Source organism: Panicum virgatum, chromosome 2K (genome assembly GCF_016808335.1).
Source record: "Panicum virgatum strain AP13 chromosome 2K, P.virgatum_v5, whole genome shotgun sequence".
In the NCBI taxonomy this organism is placed as follows: Eukaryota; Viridiplantae; Streptophyta; class Magnoliopsida; order Poales; family Poaceae; genus Panicum; species Panicum virgatum.
In genome coordinates, this window is record NC_053137.1 from 67,827,027 (window position 1) to 67,843,841 (window position 16,815).

General features: G+C 48.3%; 1 protein-coding gene across 1 annotated transcript; it reads left to right on the forward strand.

The window, feature by feature from the left end:
• The first annotated feature begins 14,183 nt into the window (after window positions 1-14,183).
• LOC120694881 (ricin B-like lectin R40C1) lies at window positions 14,184-16,815 on the forward strand. The gene is made up of 5 exons (XM_039978196.1): window positions 14,184-14,569; window positions 14,652-15,293; window positions 15,455-15,577; window positions 16,162-16,390; window positions 16,509-16,815. Coding segments are annotated over exons 1-5 (1,272 nt in total). The 5' UTR covers window positions 14,184-14,293; the 3' UTR covers window positions 16,511-16,815.

Genomic DNA, 16,815 nt, shown 5'->3' on the forward strand with positions numbered 1-16,815 from the left:
TTCTTCTCTCCTCTCCTTCCTCCCTTCTCCTCCCTCCTTCCCGAACGCGGCAGAGCACCGGCCCGGCCCCCCCCTCTGCGCTGGCCGCTCCCGAGCACGCCCCCGCGCGCCGCTCGCCGCTCACGCACCAGGCTCGCCCCCGACCGCGCCCGCCGCAACGCACACCACGGCCTGCCCTGCCCCGCTCCCCCTCGTGCGCGCGCCCACGCTCGGCCCCAGCTCGCTTCGCGCACACGCCACGGCCGTCTGGCCACGCTCGCGCGCACCGGCCACGCCACGCCCTGCCCTCCCCCCCCCGTGCCCCACGCCGCTGCTGCCCGCCGTTGACCCCCGAACAGCGCCGCCTGCGCCGGACGCCGCCTCCTCGACGCGTCACGTCCCGCCTCGCAGCGCACGCCGCCGCCCTGTGTGCGCACGACGCCGGCGACCCCTCTACAGCGCCGCCGTTGACGCCGCCGCTGCCCTGCTCCCCGTTCCACCGCCTCACTTGCCCTATAAAGGGGACCCTCGCGTCGCCCTCGAGCTTCATATCCCGAGCCACCGCCCGCCACCTCCTTGCCCTCCCAGCGCCGCCGCCTCCACGCCCGCACGCCGCCGCCCCTTCACTGGCCCTAGCCGCGCCACCTCCTCGAGCCGCATCCGCCCAAGGTGAGCAGGGGAAAGGAGCCCTCGCTCCTCCCTCTCCCTCCTCCCCCATAAGCTCTCCCTCCGAGCTGCCCCCACCGGCGTTGCCTGCGGCCGCCGCCTGCCGCCATGGCCATGGCCGCCAGAACCCCCTATGCGGGCCCCCTCCTCCGAAATTAGGGAGGGGAAATCAAACCCCGGTGTCACCCTTCCCCTTTCCCCTCTACTCCGGCCGTTCCCGAGGGCCAGGGCCGCCGGTTGAGCGCCGCCGACGCCCCCTGACCTCCTCCCCTGCTTTCCCGTGGAGGGAGGAGGAAGAAAGGGCGTTTTTGCCCATAACCCCCTTCACTTTTCGTTAATCAGTAAAGAGAACCCCGCCCTTTTAAGCCCTTTTGCAATTAAACCCTTACCCTTTGTTATATTTCCAAAACAAACCCCCCACCTTATAAATAGAACCCTGACCCTTTTTAATTAACCCAAGAAACTTCTAAAATATAAACCAAGCCCCTGCCTACTTAATCTTAATTACAATTAGGTCCCTGAACCCCTGTTTAGGGCCTAAACGCTCCCCTGATCTATCATTTTATGTGCCTAACGACCCGGCTTAACCTAAAATTTTACCCCGCCTCTCCTAACTCAGTTTTGGCCCTACCATTCAGAAACCATTCAAAAATAATACTCTATGCTCTATATTTCATGTGTTCCCGTTTCGAGCTCGACGACAAATCTTTGTTTTGATTGTGTGCTTGTTTGTGTGCGCTGTAGACCACGGAGTGAACGAAGGGGAACCCGTTGACGAGCAGTGCTGTGAGCAGGTGAACGAGGACCCGTTCCGCGACCCCGAGCCCGAAGGACAGGACTTCCCCGAAGGCTTTGAAGACGGCAAGTTCAATCCCATCCTTTGATGCATGTTTCTGTCCTAGTTTTTATAAACACAACCCAATGGCCTGTTTTATAAAGTCGCATATGTTTTACTTGCATGAAAACACGGTTGGATAGCCACCCCTTGATTTGTGATGACCATTCCTTGACCACCTAGATTAATGTCTAATTTTGCTTGGACGTTAATCGATATTAGAACGCTTAGGACTTTACTCTTAATATGATTTATTTGATAAAGAAAATGTGTGCGTGTGGGAAGGGATAAAATGTGGATTTCGAAAGATGAGTATGGACGAGATGGACGGCATTTCTGTGTGATTTGCCGATTGGTGTGCTTGTGCCTGTGTGGCAGAGCAAGGAGGGAGATATCCATCTTGTCGTGTCTAAGGACCGAGTTGGTGTGTCATCTCACCTAACTCAATTATCGTGCAAACCACTCGACCGTTGAATGGGCAACGGCGTAGCATAAATCCCACTAGTTGGTGTGGTAGCCATCAGGAGAGCTGAGAGCAACGGGTAACTAAGGAAAAGGGATAAGCCCCGAGTGACTTATGCCCGGTTATACCTAAGTGAACGGTCAATGACCCCTTGGCGCATCCCGTGATGGCTAGTCAGGCTTAGCTATGGTGGGTAATGGCTATGTTGGGATCTACACCGACACGACGGTGTTCGAGTTGTGGTATCCTACTTGTGGGTAAAGTTGCACACCTCTGCAGAGTTAAGAATCTATTCGAATAGTCCGGGTCCACGGTATTGGGCGAGTTATGGTGTGGTCACATAACTAGTGTTTCTTTGGGAAGAGCTGGTGTGAGTTGTTTTGGAATTGGTTCCGGCAGTTGTGCTGTGTGCTACGACGGACGGGGAGTCCGGTAGCAGTTTTAAAACCTGAACTCTGTGTTACTGCAAAAACTGATTTCTAAAAGGTTTTTCATAAAATAAACCCCCTGCATAACATGTCGTTTTTTTGCAAATTAAACCGTAACCTTATCCTTGATTTACCTATGCATATTATTCTGTTATAACCCCCTCCGTGGGTGTGGTTGGACTTGTTGAGTACGTTTGTACTCACCCCACTCTTACTTTTTACAGAAGAAGACCCGGACTTCGTACCAGACGACGCCGAGTAGGGTTATCGTTCTACACCCAACCTTGCCTGTGGAACCGGCCCTGTTGAGATGCCTCCGCTGTCGCAGTACTCTGAGCCTGTAGTAGACCCTATGTGGTTCGCGGTCTGGTGTTATGTCGTAGCCTGGTTAATTATTATTATCATCTGTATCGAGTGTCCGCCAAGGTTTGTAAGGTTTTGAACCATCTGATGTAATAAATGTGGCATCAGCCTCCTGGGACTGATGTTTTGTATCACATTTAAGTCTTCTCTTATGAGGGGACGCTTCAGAAACTCTTATTAACCATATATGAGAAGATTCTAAAGAAAATGTCTTGGGAAATCTTATCTTCTATAGTATGAGCGACTCATCAAGCTAGCTGTACGCATATATGCATATGAAGTATTCCGGCCGGTTGCCATATGCAAGCGTGTGATGTCATCAGAGAAAAGCTGAATGATCGAAGCAGCAGAAACGTGCGCGTGCTCAAGTCGATCGAGATTAGCTACAGATCGAATCGGACGTGGAAATCTTAAATGATTAGTTATTCTTGGCAAGCAACGTGTTAACGTTAACGGAATGAGCATGGTATCTGCTTGTACCCAAAAAAGCTATAGCTTGGGGCCCGTAGCCTTAGCTTTCCGCGCAGAAGCTATCAACTACCACTGTGCTGCCCGCAAAAAAAAAAAAAAACTACCACTGTGCTGATGAGGGCGCTAGTTCCGGTCGTGTCAGTAGCAGTAGGCCCGGTGGCACATGTACGTACGACTCGTCAAAGCAAGCAGCAACTTTGCGCACCCATCGAAGCTACAAGAAGTAAAGCTACTAGCTGTGGCACGCTCCGGTCCGGCGGCGTCGCCGTCGCTGTAACTTGCGCTCGCGGTTAGTCATCGCTGTCGCGGCGGGCACGTGTCGCCGTGCGCGCGCCGCCACCTGTGGATGGGAAGGCGACGGACGATGGCGATCCACGGCGACGCCAACTCGATCGAGGGAGGAAGAGAGGAACCGGTAACTCTTCCTCACTATCATCGATCCACTTGCCAAAATTGACATCCATCTCTCTGCGACTGTGACTCTGAGTGAGACGGGCGGCGGTGGCGTACCATGGAGCTCCTGGCTCGAACGAATAAAGCAAACTAAAGCAGGGGGTGCGTGGTGGGTGACCCGGGCCAGATAGATGAGATGGAATTCAATTGCATGAAGAAAGAGCTAGCTAGCGGTTTGATATGATGCTGACGACGACCCTCCCATCCAGATCCAGGCAGGCATATTACCGGCGGCCACTTCAATTCCTTCGTCGATCTGTCATGTCTTGACCATTCGCTTCTAGCTACTATCTCGCTCGGTGGCTGCTTCAGCCGCCAGACACACAAGTAGTACTAGCTGCTACCTGCTAGGGATCAAACTAAATTAAATTAGTAGATGCGCGCGATTCAGCGTGACCTGCTGCCGTACTGTCGATCAGAAAGCTAGCTAGCTTCAAGATGCTGATGAAAGGTAGCGTGAATAATGGAAAATTCAGGGAGAAAATATATAATTGCACAGTACCGACAGATACACTTGTTCTCTTTTGGCTCGCCAGCCAGTGTTCAGTATTAGCGCGTATTCAGAGCTGCTTGCAGCGAACTTGGGCACACACACATAGTCAACAAACTTGAGATGGTGGTTCTCATAACTTTGTCCCTCTCCATCTCTACTTTTTTTGGAAAGCGATCATCACACGCAGCAGATCAGATGGCAGTGCATGCATTTGGGTCAAAGTATTATGGCAGCAGCAACAAGCAGGTTGGAACCAATGGGGTGAACTAGCTTGAAGAAACAGAGAACCAAGTGTATGCGGCCTACAGCAGGTAGTGGACAAACAACGACTGAAACAGGCCTGCAAGCTAGGAATAATCGATGTAGACCGGGCCGGATTATACTGAAGAAGAGGCCGGCCGGCTACATACGTAGGTAGCTGGAGGATCACACAAGTCCTCGCTTGATTATCCGATCCAAGTGCAAGTGCTGCGTATGTACGTACGCGTGTCGTTGTGCCCCACACGTGCAAGCAAGACCGGCATATCCCACTGGCACTGCACATCCATCTTCCTACAGCTTTTTATTTGCCGCTGCCTGCACGGGTCTATCTATCATATCTGTCCCCAATTTCCCAGTGAGAACGTCAGATCAGCTGCCTGCCTGAATGTCGTCGAACAACTGCAGGGCCGGTATGACTTGCATGCATGTGTGGTCGCAACTGGCAATGAACTGATCGATCGAAGATGTGAGGAGAGGTCGACGTCGCCGCGCCAATGGATCGATCAGGCAGGTGGTGAGAAAGCATTCAGCAACAAATAAATGAATTAATGACAGGTTGCTATATCTGATGCAGAGCTGCTTGGCGGCAGATCCTGGTGAGGTAGATTGTGGCCCTACGTATGTAGCAGAGGTTGCATTTTTTTTCATTCTTTTTTTTTTCCTGGAGAGAAATGCATCCATGCCTGTACGCATGGGCGGCCAGCACCTTTTGACTAGTAGAAGGTAGCTGGGGCCCCATGGCATGTTTGCTTCAGTGGACACGCACGCTCCCATAGCAGTGCTGTTGCACTCAACAGAAAAGCTTCTGATAGTTTCATTCCTCTCTCTCCTCTCTTCAACCCTCAACGTATAGACGCTCAACTCAACCTCCACAATGGACGGCCTGGCCTACCTTAGCCACAAGCTCATCGTCTGTTCACATTAATTATTTTTAGTCCTGAATCTCTGGTGTGGCCGCCTTTGCTTTATCTTTCTTCCATGGTTTCCATATAGAAAATGAGGTATACTCCTATAGCTAGGCTGCTGCCTGGGAAGTTAAAGTAGAGGTTGACAGACAATTACATGTTGCATGTCTGCTTCAATAATCTGCAATAAAATATCCACACTTGTCAGGAATTCTTCCAAGTCATTATCTGCACGTATATAATATAATTTATTAACTGTCAATTTGACATACATACATGTCTTGGAATTTAAAAGTCAAGAGTGTCACTAGTGGGCCGGAGTACTACTAATAATAAGTCGAGCCATGCATACATATAAATAATAAAGAAAGCAAATGATTGTATCCCACTGGGCTAGCTGCAGGTTGTTTGTGATGTACATATAAATAATACGCAAGGCAGCCGTCTGCTTGAGCTCAGACCAAGCAAAGCAAGCTGCATCGATCTGCAACCCCCAGGAAAGAAGAAGCACAAAAGTAGGTTTACTAATTACTACTGCCGACAATTAATTACTGATGAGAAATAATCTAGGCTAGCCAACTGCTCCCACTCTGATTTAACTATGTGTTATTCCTTGACTGAAGTGTACACATGCATGCATGCACGTATGACTTGCTTGTTGACTGTACTAGTAGTGGTTATGACTGCCGTAGAAGGATACGCTTCTGATTCCGAAGATATATATATATATTTTTGAAATATTATTCCGAAGATATATCCAGAAGCTGGTTAGACGATAAGCACGAACTGAACTGACCATGACCAGTAGTGGTGTGCTGCGATGGGAAAACCGGCATGTGCGTGAAAACATCAGGCAGCGCCGTCGTCACTGGCAGTGGCAGGCAGACATACCGGCGGCATGCATTTGAAGGCATATAAAAACTCCATGGAATTAAAGAGCGAGATGGATTCTAGAGACTTATTTAAGTCCCTGTCACATCAAAAAAAATCTTACTAATTTAGAGTATTAAATAAAATTTGTTTATAAAACTTTTTGGACAGCTGAGTGCTAATTCGCAAGATGAATCTAATGAGCCTAATTAATCCATAATTTGCTACAGTAATCATCCGCTAAACTTAGATTAGCATACCTCATTAGATTCGTCTCGTAGTTTAGCCCTAGGGTTCTACAGTTAGTTTTATAATTAATCTTTATTTAATACTTCTAAATATTAAGATTCTCTTTTGAAGCGCCCCGACCCCAAAGATCGAGGCTAAACCATGTATTAATAACCGAAGTAAGTCTCCGGTACAATACATGTTACATCAAGTGGAGTCCAGAGTCATACAGAGCTTTATTCAACCCGTACACGAGGAGTAAAGTGACAACACAAAGCTACCGCAAACAACCGCAGGATAACGAATAGCATAACGACATGCAAGACTAGCTCTTCGTCCATCACGGCTCCACTCGATCAGCTCGGGTGCGGGCACGATCTACTCGTAATCTTCAGGCACAAAGTCATGATCCTCTGGAAAAAAAATCAACAAGGGTTGAGTACGAAAGTACTCAGCAAGTCCCACCTCACCCTTACGGGGAGGAAGTTACAGATTAATACGCAAAGGTCCATTAATTAACCAGAATAAATAACAAATGTAGTATTAAAGGTAACCCAACAGTCATCCGTCTCAGGGGCTAGATGGCTCAACTAGTTGAGATGTCCACACCGTAACCTGTCCAAACCGAGGACACGGACCATTCGAATGGATTGTACACTCTGCAAAGGTTGTACGCTTTACCCACACATACTTCACTGTCTAGAGACGGTTCCGTCATAGCCGACACCCAGCCGTGGCTCAACCCCGACTAGTCGCCCACAAACCCCCGGGGTCTTGACCAATACAGGTATCATCCAAAATATATCCACCTCGGATAACTACCAGGTTAGTCAGTGGGATTAGACTAAGGTTTGCCCATACAAACTCATGTGGTCGTACTGAAAGTAGGTTAGGTGAGATGGCACCACAACACACGGTCCTTAAGGTTCATCAGGGCAGTCAACCACCATAACCAACCAAACCCGAGGTGTCACCACGACAACACTCGGTCGCAAGTCTACCACCATGGTAGCGCATGCTCCAACACATTCCACACTGCCCTGGTCTCATTCCCATTCCAGTTTCATCAATTTAACAAGATCTGATAATATGCCAGTCTGACAGTGGATCGATATGCACTATGGCTTCAGTCAATGGTTTCTCTCAATCCCTCAGTGTATCGTCTCATGCAATCCCTAAGTCTAGCAAATTTTATATTTAACCTTACTTGGGATCAATCATAGTCAACGTAAGGGATCGATGAGACTTGCCTTCGCTTTCGTACGCGGCGGCGGCGGCGGTCTCCTGATCTCCCGGCTCCTCTGGTTTCTCTTCTGGAATCAATTCTACTTCGTCATACGCGGCGGAAACAGCACAACCGACAAACAAAATAAGCAAGCATAAACATAAAATAAAACGAACTCGAATTGGAACCAATTTAAGATATGGGGATAGGAATGATATTTTTGGGAGATTTTCTAATGGCATGGCCAAAACTATGTTAGAAACAGCGTGATATAGTTTAAGGTCGATCGGAGATTGTCTGGCGCATAAAATAATAAGTTAACGGGGTGTTTAGGGTCTAAACAAGGATCTAGGGACTTGTTTGTAATTAGTGAAAGGACCTGATTAGAATTCTGGGAAGTGTTTTGGGTTATTCTGGAAAAGGTAGGGGTTTATTTAGAATTAAGTTTATATGGTGGAAGGGTTTATTTTGAAATATAATAAAAAAGGGGGTTTCTTTTGCAAAATGGTTAGAAAGGGGAGGGACTCTTTAGGAAATAGAGAGAAGGGGTGGGGCTTAAGGGCAAAATAGCCCTTCATCCCCTTCCTCTCGACGCAGAACAGGGGAGGGGGCTCTGGGCGCCGGCGGCGGCCCTCGCCGGCGGCCCAGGGCACGGCGGCAGCCGGGATCAGGGGGAAAAAGGGAGAGGGGAGTGAGGGGGTTCGATTCCCCACCTTGGCTCGGGCTGGGGTGGAGCGAGGAGGCAGCTCTGCGATGGCCGGCGGGAGGCGGCGGCTGTGGTGGTGGCGGCGGCGCTGTGGGCAGTGGGAGGGGCGCTGGTGGTGGCAGCCGGGGTTGTGGGAGCGAGGGCGACGTCGAGGACCCTTTTATAGGCAGGGAGAGGCGGTGGCGAGGGGGGCGCCGATGGCCGGCCGGTGCTCTGTGCATGGGCAGTAATGGTGGCTGGGGCCGGCGCGGTGTCGTGGAGGCGATGGCGCGTAGCGGCTGTGAGGACGAGGCGTGCAGAGGGCTGTGGCGTGGGCGTCGAGGACGTCGTCGAGCACGTGGAGGAGGGGGCCGGTTGCGGTGCCTGTCGTCGAGCTATGCGGCCTGAGCTGCTCGGCGGGCGGCGCGGCGACGGCACTGTACGCGAGCAGTGCGAGTACGGCCAGGTGATGGGACAAGTCTGGCAGTAGCGAGCGGCACGGCGAGCAGCACGGCCGCGCGCGCAGCGAGCCGGTGTCGCGGCGTGCGGTGCACGGCGAGCGGCGCGGCAGGCGTCGCGGCACGTGGAGCACGTGCGCGGGGGCGTGCGCGTGGGCCCGTGGAGGCGGCCGTGAGTGAGCGCGTGCGAGCTAGGTAGGGAGCAGGGGCCGGCGTGCACGGGCAAGGAGCGGCCGGTGGCGGGTCGAGCGTGCGCGCGGACGCGCGGCAGGGGAGAGGGAGGGAGGAGAGTGAGGGAGAGGGAAAAGGAAAATGGGAAAAGAAAAAGAAAAAGAAGAAATGGAGAAAAAGAAAAAGGAAAAGGGGAAAGGGAGAGAGAGAGACGGCGGGAATCGCGGTCGCGCGGCGGCGACCGCGGCTGAACTCGCATGCGCGCCGGTCGGGCGTGACGCGCGGGACGAGGACAAACAGGGAGACGGGACAGCGATGAAATCGGATGTCGGGACCGATTTTTCGGGAAATCAGGAGATCGGGTAGGGAACGATTTTGATTGGACTGAGCTCAACGATTGAAAAGAGATTTTGAAATTATTCGGCGCGTGATTTGATTTGGTAAATTTTCGGAATGTTACATCTTTGATGTGACATAGACTAAAGTTTAGCCCCTCAAACCAAACAACTCCTAGCCCGCCGCCTGCCGGGCCAGAGAGATCTTTGCCATACTTTGTTATGGTAGTGCGCTTTGATAACCTAATCTTTTACTATTTACTAAATCTTTTTTTTCTGTAAAGCAAAGCGTGGTATAGTACTTACTAATAGAGTAATAGTATATGATGAATAATAATGGGTTTTATTTAATGGGAGGTAATAGCATGATGTTTATCCGATCCTTGAGAAGAATGTCATTATGTCCATAATATACCTTAACGTTCACTCGATTGCTTGCTCGCTCAGTAGCATATATATACAGAGCCAGCAGCCTTACTTGTTTGATCACTTTATTTGCTGCTTGGCGAGGAAACAGGGTTAGTTAATAATGTACAGAGAAGTACATATAGTATCTAGGAAACATGTTATCCAGATAAACATTATATATGTCTAGATATATAGCAAAAAAATGTATATCTAAATTTGCCAAAATAATCTATAATTTGCAACGGAGGAAGTACTAATGACACGCTACATACAGCACGTCTGGGAGACGAGATGGGATCGATCGATCGATGGGGTTTCCTTTGAGTTCTCTCCAGACGACGACGACGATGTGATTTGATACCGACGAGATCACGCAGCCACGGACAGACGACATAGTATTGATGATACATGGGCCGCCACACCACGTTCCGGGTCCGGGATTTAATGCTGTACTGGGCCTGGTAACACCGATACAGAGCCCAAAAACCTGTGATGGGCTGGCACCCGGGCGGGCCGACTCATAGTTCCGGTCCGCTATTCTTCCAAGTAAAGGAATATGAGGGAGCACATCTTTCGGCCCAACAAGGGACCCTACTAGTTGGACGATACCAATACGCGTGAATCCTATCCACCTTCCGGAAGTTTGATAGCGTATGTAACTTCCGATCTGGGATTCGTACACGTATAAACAACCAGCTGACCGCTGAACGAGCGGGACAGCCCAGCATTGAAGCGCTTCAGAGCAAGGATAATGGCACAGCCGGCTGCCGGCATATAGAGTGCCATGTCACTCGAGCAGTACCTGTGGACCCCAGCTCTTTAATGCCTTCTGTATTCAAGCAGTGCAGGGCGAATGAGAATCAAGAAAACGGCTTGCGTCCGCTCTCAGTCAAGCATTGTGTGAGTCGCCGGCATCCCTCTCTCTCTTCATTTCTCTCTCTCCCACGTCAGTAGAGTCCAGGGTTCAACTTTCCGGCGGAAAACCGCCGGAAAACCAGAAAAATTTCCGTTTCCGCTAGTAGCCGGGAAATGGAATCCGGTATTTTTCGCCATTTTCCGTTTTCAAATTTAAAAATTCAAAAATATTTGTAAAAAATTGGGAAAAAATATGATAAAAAACTATGTGTTCTTCTGAGCAAATAGGACTAGAACACACTCAAATCTAAGATCATTTGCTAGACTAAAATTGTATTTTAGTTGAAAAACAAGGTTATTTGTAGTCTAATGAGGTAGGATTTATAGCTTTTTAATATCCATACTATCAATGGGTTAAAAGAATATACCTTTTGAATGGAATGAGAGGTCTCCTTTATTTATCCTTACACTTTCATCATATCTTCATTAATTATTAAGTACTACGTGATATACATAAACATTGTTTATTGGATTGAACTTGGGTTTTATATAGACTATGCAATTTATGTATTATAAACTTATATTATGGTCTATGCAATTTAAGTTATTGTGATAAATTTAGTTTTCATGCATTTTATTTGTGATTTCATGTGACAATATACTTTTGTTATGAATAATTTGTGTGTAATATATTTAATATGCATTGTACATTGCAATATACAATAGATACAAAAAATATTCTATTAAATTATTTAATTCTTCATATGTTTGGAGCATTTGTAGTCAAAAAATGACATTTTCCACCAGAAAGTCCGGAATTCCGCCGGAAAGTAGCAGAATTTCGCCCAGAATTTCCGGAATTCCGTTTTTTAAATTTGAATTCACCTTCCATTCGGAAAATGCGGTTTTCGGCGGAATTTCGTCCGGAATTCCGTTTCCGGTGATCGGCGGGATTCGTAAATAAACGAAAAGGTGAACCCTGGTAGAGTCTGACATGCCTGGTCATTTCGCCCGCCGATCTGGCACCAGTATACTTGCTCATGGGCCAAAAGCAGCAGCAGAGGGAAGGACAACATGTGGCTGCACCAGACTTACTAGCGGTTGATTTCGTATGATCGGACATTCAAGGCTCTGTTTACATGCGTAAACTTTTGGGTGTAAAGTATTGTATCACTTTCATTTGTATTTGGTAATTATTATCCCATCATGAGTTAATTAGGCTCAAAAGATTCGTCTCGCAAATTATAGACAAACTGTGTAATTAGTTATTTTATTTAGCTACATTTAATACTTCATGTATGTGTTGAAACATTCGATGCGATGGAGAATCTTGTAAAGTTTTGGAATTTTGAAGGCAACTAAACAAGGCCCAAATGCACTTTACTCTCAAACCATGTACCCATTTCAAATTTCGTTTGGACCTAAATGTTGTTCATAATTAATTCAACAAAACAAGATTCATTTTTATATATTTTTCGTTATTTATTTTTTAGAAAAAAAGTCAACAAACTGTATGTACCATTTCAACATTTTAATATATATTGTTTCAACATTTCTAACATGATATTTAAATAATTCGCACATAATGTTGATCTTTTCCCCAAAATCGTTGAATTAGTTTTTTAATTTTTTTATATCAACATTTTTATGGTATATATGAGTTCAACACTATAGATATACTAGCTCAACATTTTAGTTATACTATTTCAACATTGCCATGTTAAATGTTGAACTACCTTATCTACTATGATTAAACTAGAAATGAAGAAGTTTGAATCTATTATTTTAGAATGTTGAATATGTTAATCCAATATTTTCTCATATTCTTTTTACTGAAAAATGAAAAGTTTCCATGCCTCTCGGCTCTGTGTTGCTGCTGCCTTTCAGTAAACATGTTCAGTCGGCTTTGGGCTGCGGATATATAGGGCCCCTCTGCGTCACACAGCTAACAAACTGGACGGAACAGTGAGTGCGGGGGGATTCGCTTTGTTGTTGGGCTTCATCAGCTGTTAATGGGCTTTATAGTTATAGATGTTAAACATCTTCCGGAAGGCATATAGGGACGCCCACCAATACGAGTACTTAATCTAAAAAAACCAATACGAGTACTTTTCTTTTTATGCAACAAATAAAATAAATGAAATGTTGTTAATCAATTCTTCTTTGTATGTATCTTAAAAAGGAAGGAATCCAAAATCCATCCCTAGAATATTTAGATATAGTACATACATTTTCTTTTTGTTATAATTGAAAATGGGACAATATTTTTTTCGCCTCAGCATGTTTTTCATTAAGAAGAAAATGGGACAATATATCTAAACGCACCGGGCGGTTGTATTGAACCCTTCCATGATGTGCCGTACACATGGATTCACACACAGTCGCTTGATTTGATTATCAAGACCGGAGGAATGCCTTAGCATCGAAGAAAAACTGCAGCGCAGGATCGGACCACCAGACGCGGTGACGGCAGCATGCAGCCGCGGCCCGCGGCACCTTCCCATCAAACAAAGCCCAACAAGCTCTCTCTGCTACCTCGTCATCAGGTGGGCCACCCACGCTTTACCTGCGGAGGCGACGGTACCAAGAGCGGTCGCCGGCGACGTGCGGGGCCGGGCGATTAAGAATAAGGACGAACCCGCGCGCCACCGCCGCCAGGGTCCGGCGCTCGCTCGTCGGTCGTAACGCGGCCGGCCGCCCACCGCGCCCAATTAAACCCTGCTCTCAGACGGTCACCAGGCCACAGGCATCGACCATCGAGAGAGCTAGCTAGAATTCTCGTGCCAGAGCACCCGTAGGGTTTGTTTAGTTGTTTACATGTAAAAATTTTGCAAAAGAATTTTACTAATTTAAAGTACTAAATAAAGTTTATTTACAAAAAAAAATTTCACAGATGAGTTGTAAATCGCGAAACGAATCTAATGATGCCAATTAATCCATAATTAGCAGATGATTACTGTAACATGACTGTTGTAAATTATACATTAAGTAGGCTCATTAGATTCGTCTCGCGATTTACAGTCCATCCATACAAAAAGTTTTGTAAATAGATTTTATTTAGTATTCTATGTATGTGTCAAAATATTTGATGTGACGTTTTTTTGTGTTTACGGAGTTTCCGGATAAAGATGTGTTAGGGCCTTAATAATTCGGTGGACGGCTGCGGCTGCTGCTGTTGATAGCTAGCTAGCCTGATGATAGACAGCATGCATGGAATACTAAATGAAGTCTATTTACAAAATTTTTTGCATAGATGAGCTGTAAATCACGAGACGAATGTAATGAGCCTACTTAATCCATGATTTGCAATAGTGATACTACAGTAACCATCCGCTAATTATTGATTAATCATGGATTAATTATCATCATTAGATTCCTCTCGCTATTTACAACTCATCTGTAAAAAAAATTTTGTAAATAGATTTCATTTAGTACTTCAAATTAGTAAGATTCCAACAAAAAAATTTGGGCCGGAACTAAACAGGGCCATGGTCTGCTGGCTGCTGCTGATACAATACAATCAATCAATAATACAGACACGGTCGGCCTGCATATGCTAGCTGCTGACTGGGGCGCGCGCGTGGTCACCTCTCATTGGCTTCCTGGCGCTATAAAACCCGATCGAGCCAGTGTGCGAGAGCTCAGTCCCCGGCCCGTACTTCAATTCGTCCCTTATTCCCCACTGCACCTCCCTCCGATCGAATTGAAGCTTGAGCTTCTGGAAGCAGCATCCATATCAGCATGTTCGGCCACGGGCACCACCAGCATCCTCCGCCGGCGCACCACGACCAGACGCTCTTCAAGATATTCTGCCGCGCCGACGAGGGCTACTGCGTCGCCGTGCGCGACGACGCCGTCGTGCTCGCGCCCTCCAACCCCCGCGACGAGTTCCAGCACTGGTACAAGGACATGAGGCACAGCACCAGGGTCAAGGACGAGGAGGGCATGCTGGCCTTCGCGCTCGTCAACAGGGCCACCGGACTCGCCATCAAGCACTCGCTCGGCCAGTCGCATCCCGTGCGTGCGTGCGTTCCCTAATTATATAGAAATTACTAGTTGATTAGCAGCTAGCTCATGTGATGATTTCGTTTGCACGCAGGTGAAGCTGGTGCCCTACAACCCGGACTACCAGGACGAGTCCGTGCTCTGGACGGAAAGCAAGGACGTCGGCAAGGGCTTCCGCTGCATCCGCATGGTCAACAACATCCACCTCAACTTCGACGCCTTCCACGGCGACAAGGACCACGGCGGCGTCCACGACGGCACCGCCATCGTGCTCTGGGAGTGGGCCAAGGGAGACAACCAGCGCTGGAAGATCCTGCCCTGGGGCGACGAGGCCTACGCGCGGCCGCAGCGCCCGGCCGCGTACCCGGCCGGAGGCAGCCAGCAGCAGGGGGCATACACGCCCGGCGGCCCCGGGTGCTACGCGCCCCCGCCTGCCCCGGTGGAGCCTGGCTACGGGTACGGGTACCGCACCCCGCCGGGCGGCCCTGGGGGTTATTACGCGCCGCCGCCGTACCACCAAGCACCCGGCCACGGCGGCTACAGGCCCCCGCCGCCGGGCAACGCCACCCCAGGCCCAGGGTACGGTGGAGAGTACGGCGGGTACAGCAACCTGCCCCGCGCGCTGGCGTCGGAGGCCACGGTGCGCGTCTACTGCAAGGCCGACGAGGGGTACAGCCTGACGGTGAGGAACGGGACCGTGTGCCTTGCACCAACCAACCCAAGGGATGGCTTGCAGGTATGTATGCATGCATCATTTGGTTTGTCATCCCTGATCAACAATACATACACGATGATGATCTGAAGATTATATTGATCGATGCGTCTGTAATATAATTGTGTTGTAATGTATGTACCCTCGATCAATCGATTGGCCCACAAATAAAATACACATTAAAGTACTGGGTGAAGGACATGAGGCACAGCACTAGCATCAAGGACGAGGAAGGCTACCCGGCCTTCGCGCTGGTGAACAAGGTGACCGGCGAAGCTATCAAGCACTCCCTGGGACAGGGCCACCCGGTACGTATGTGCATAGTTTTAGTAAGAGTGTCATCGACACAGTTATCTAGACTGAAATCTTAAGAACTGTGCCAATAGAATGTCATGATGACGATGACACTCCTCTCATATTTCATGACACTCTTCTTTTCTCTCTCCTCATACTATAAATACTCCATCCGTATCTTTTTACTTGTCGTTAAGACAAGAAATTTTAGTTTATTTTAGTGCAATTGTTTGGTCTGAAACGTCATCTATTAAGATACAGAGGAAGTACATATTAACAAATTTAATGTCTATGACACTTTTATGACACTCCCACTGAGATTGATGTTACTGTAGTATTCGATCTTGTCTGTTTCATTCATGTTAAGTCATTGGTTAGTCATCAGTCATCATCAGTGTAGTGGTTGGCACGTACCTGCTATGTCTACCTTTACACGATTTCAACATCACACGGTGTTGATGTTATTGAACTAATTAACTTAGTTTATTCTATCTCCAACTGCATGCGTGCTCCATCATCCGATCGATCTTGACGATACGATCTATGTATGCATGATGATCGTCTATGCATGTCTGACGACGACGTACGATCTGGACAGGTGAAGCTGGTGCCCTACAACCCCGAGGAGGAGGACGCGTCGGTTCTGTGGACGGAGAGCCGCGATGTCGGAAAGGGTTTCCGCTGCATCCGCATGGTCAACAACATCTACCTCAACTTCGACGCCTTCCATGGCGACAAAGCCCACGGCGGCGTCCGCGACGGCACCACCATCGTGCTCTGGGAGTGGGCCAAGGGAGACAACCAGAGCTGGAAGATCGTGCCATGCTGTAAGCTAGCGGTCCAATGCAATGCAACAACCTTCGATTGACCGGCCGGCCGGTATTTGCAATGACCTGCTGGCTAGCTAGCTAGCTCTCATCAATTTGTTTAATTATATATATGCAGAGATCGATCGATGAAGCCAAAAGTGAGACGTTGAGAGGACCGGATCGAGGAACCTGCTTGCTTGCTGCTCTCTTGTGTCGTCATCCGGCCGCTTCTTCATGTTGATCCAGTCGTCGTTCTAGTATTTATCTCTTTTTTTCTCGCATCTATCGGTTTTGAATAACAGCAAACAGTTCCCCAGCAGCGACTATGTCGCTCTTTCGTTGCTGTCTGTCTTGCTGCTGCGCCTTGTATGTTTGATCTTTTGATGGACGACATCATTTAAGGTTTGTTGAGATGAAGAGTTTGAGACTTTGCCGAGTGGCCT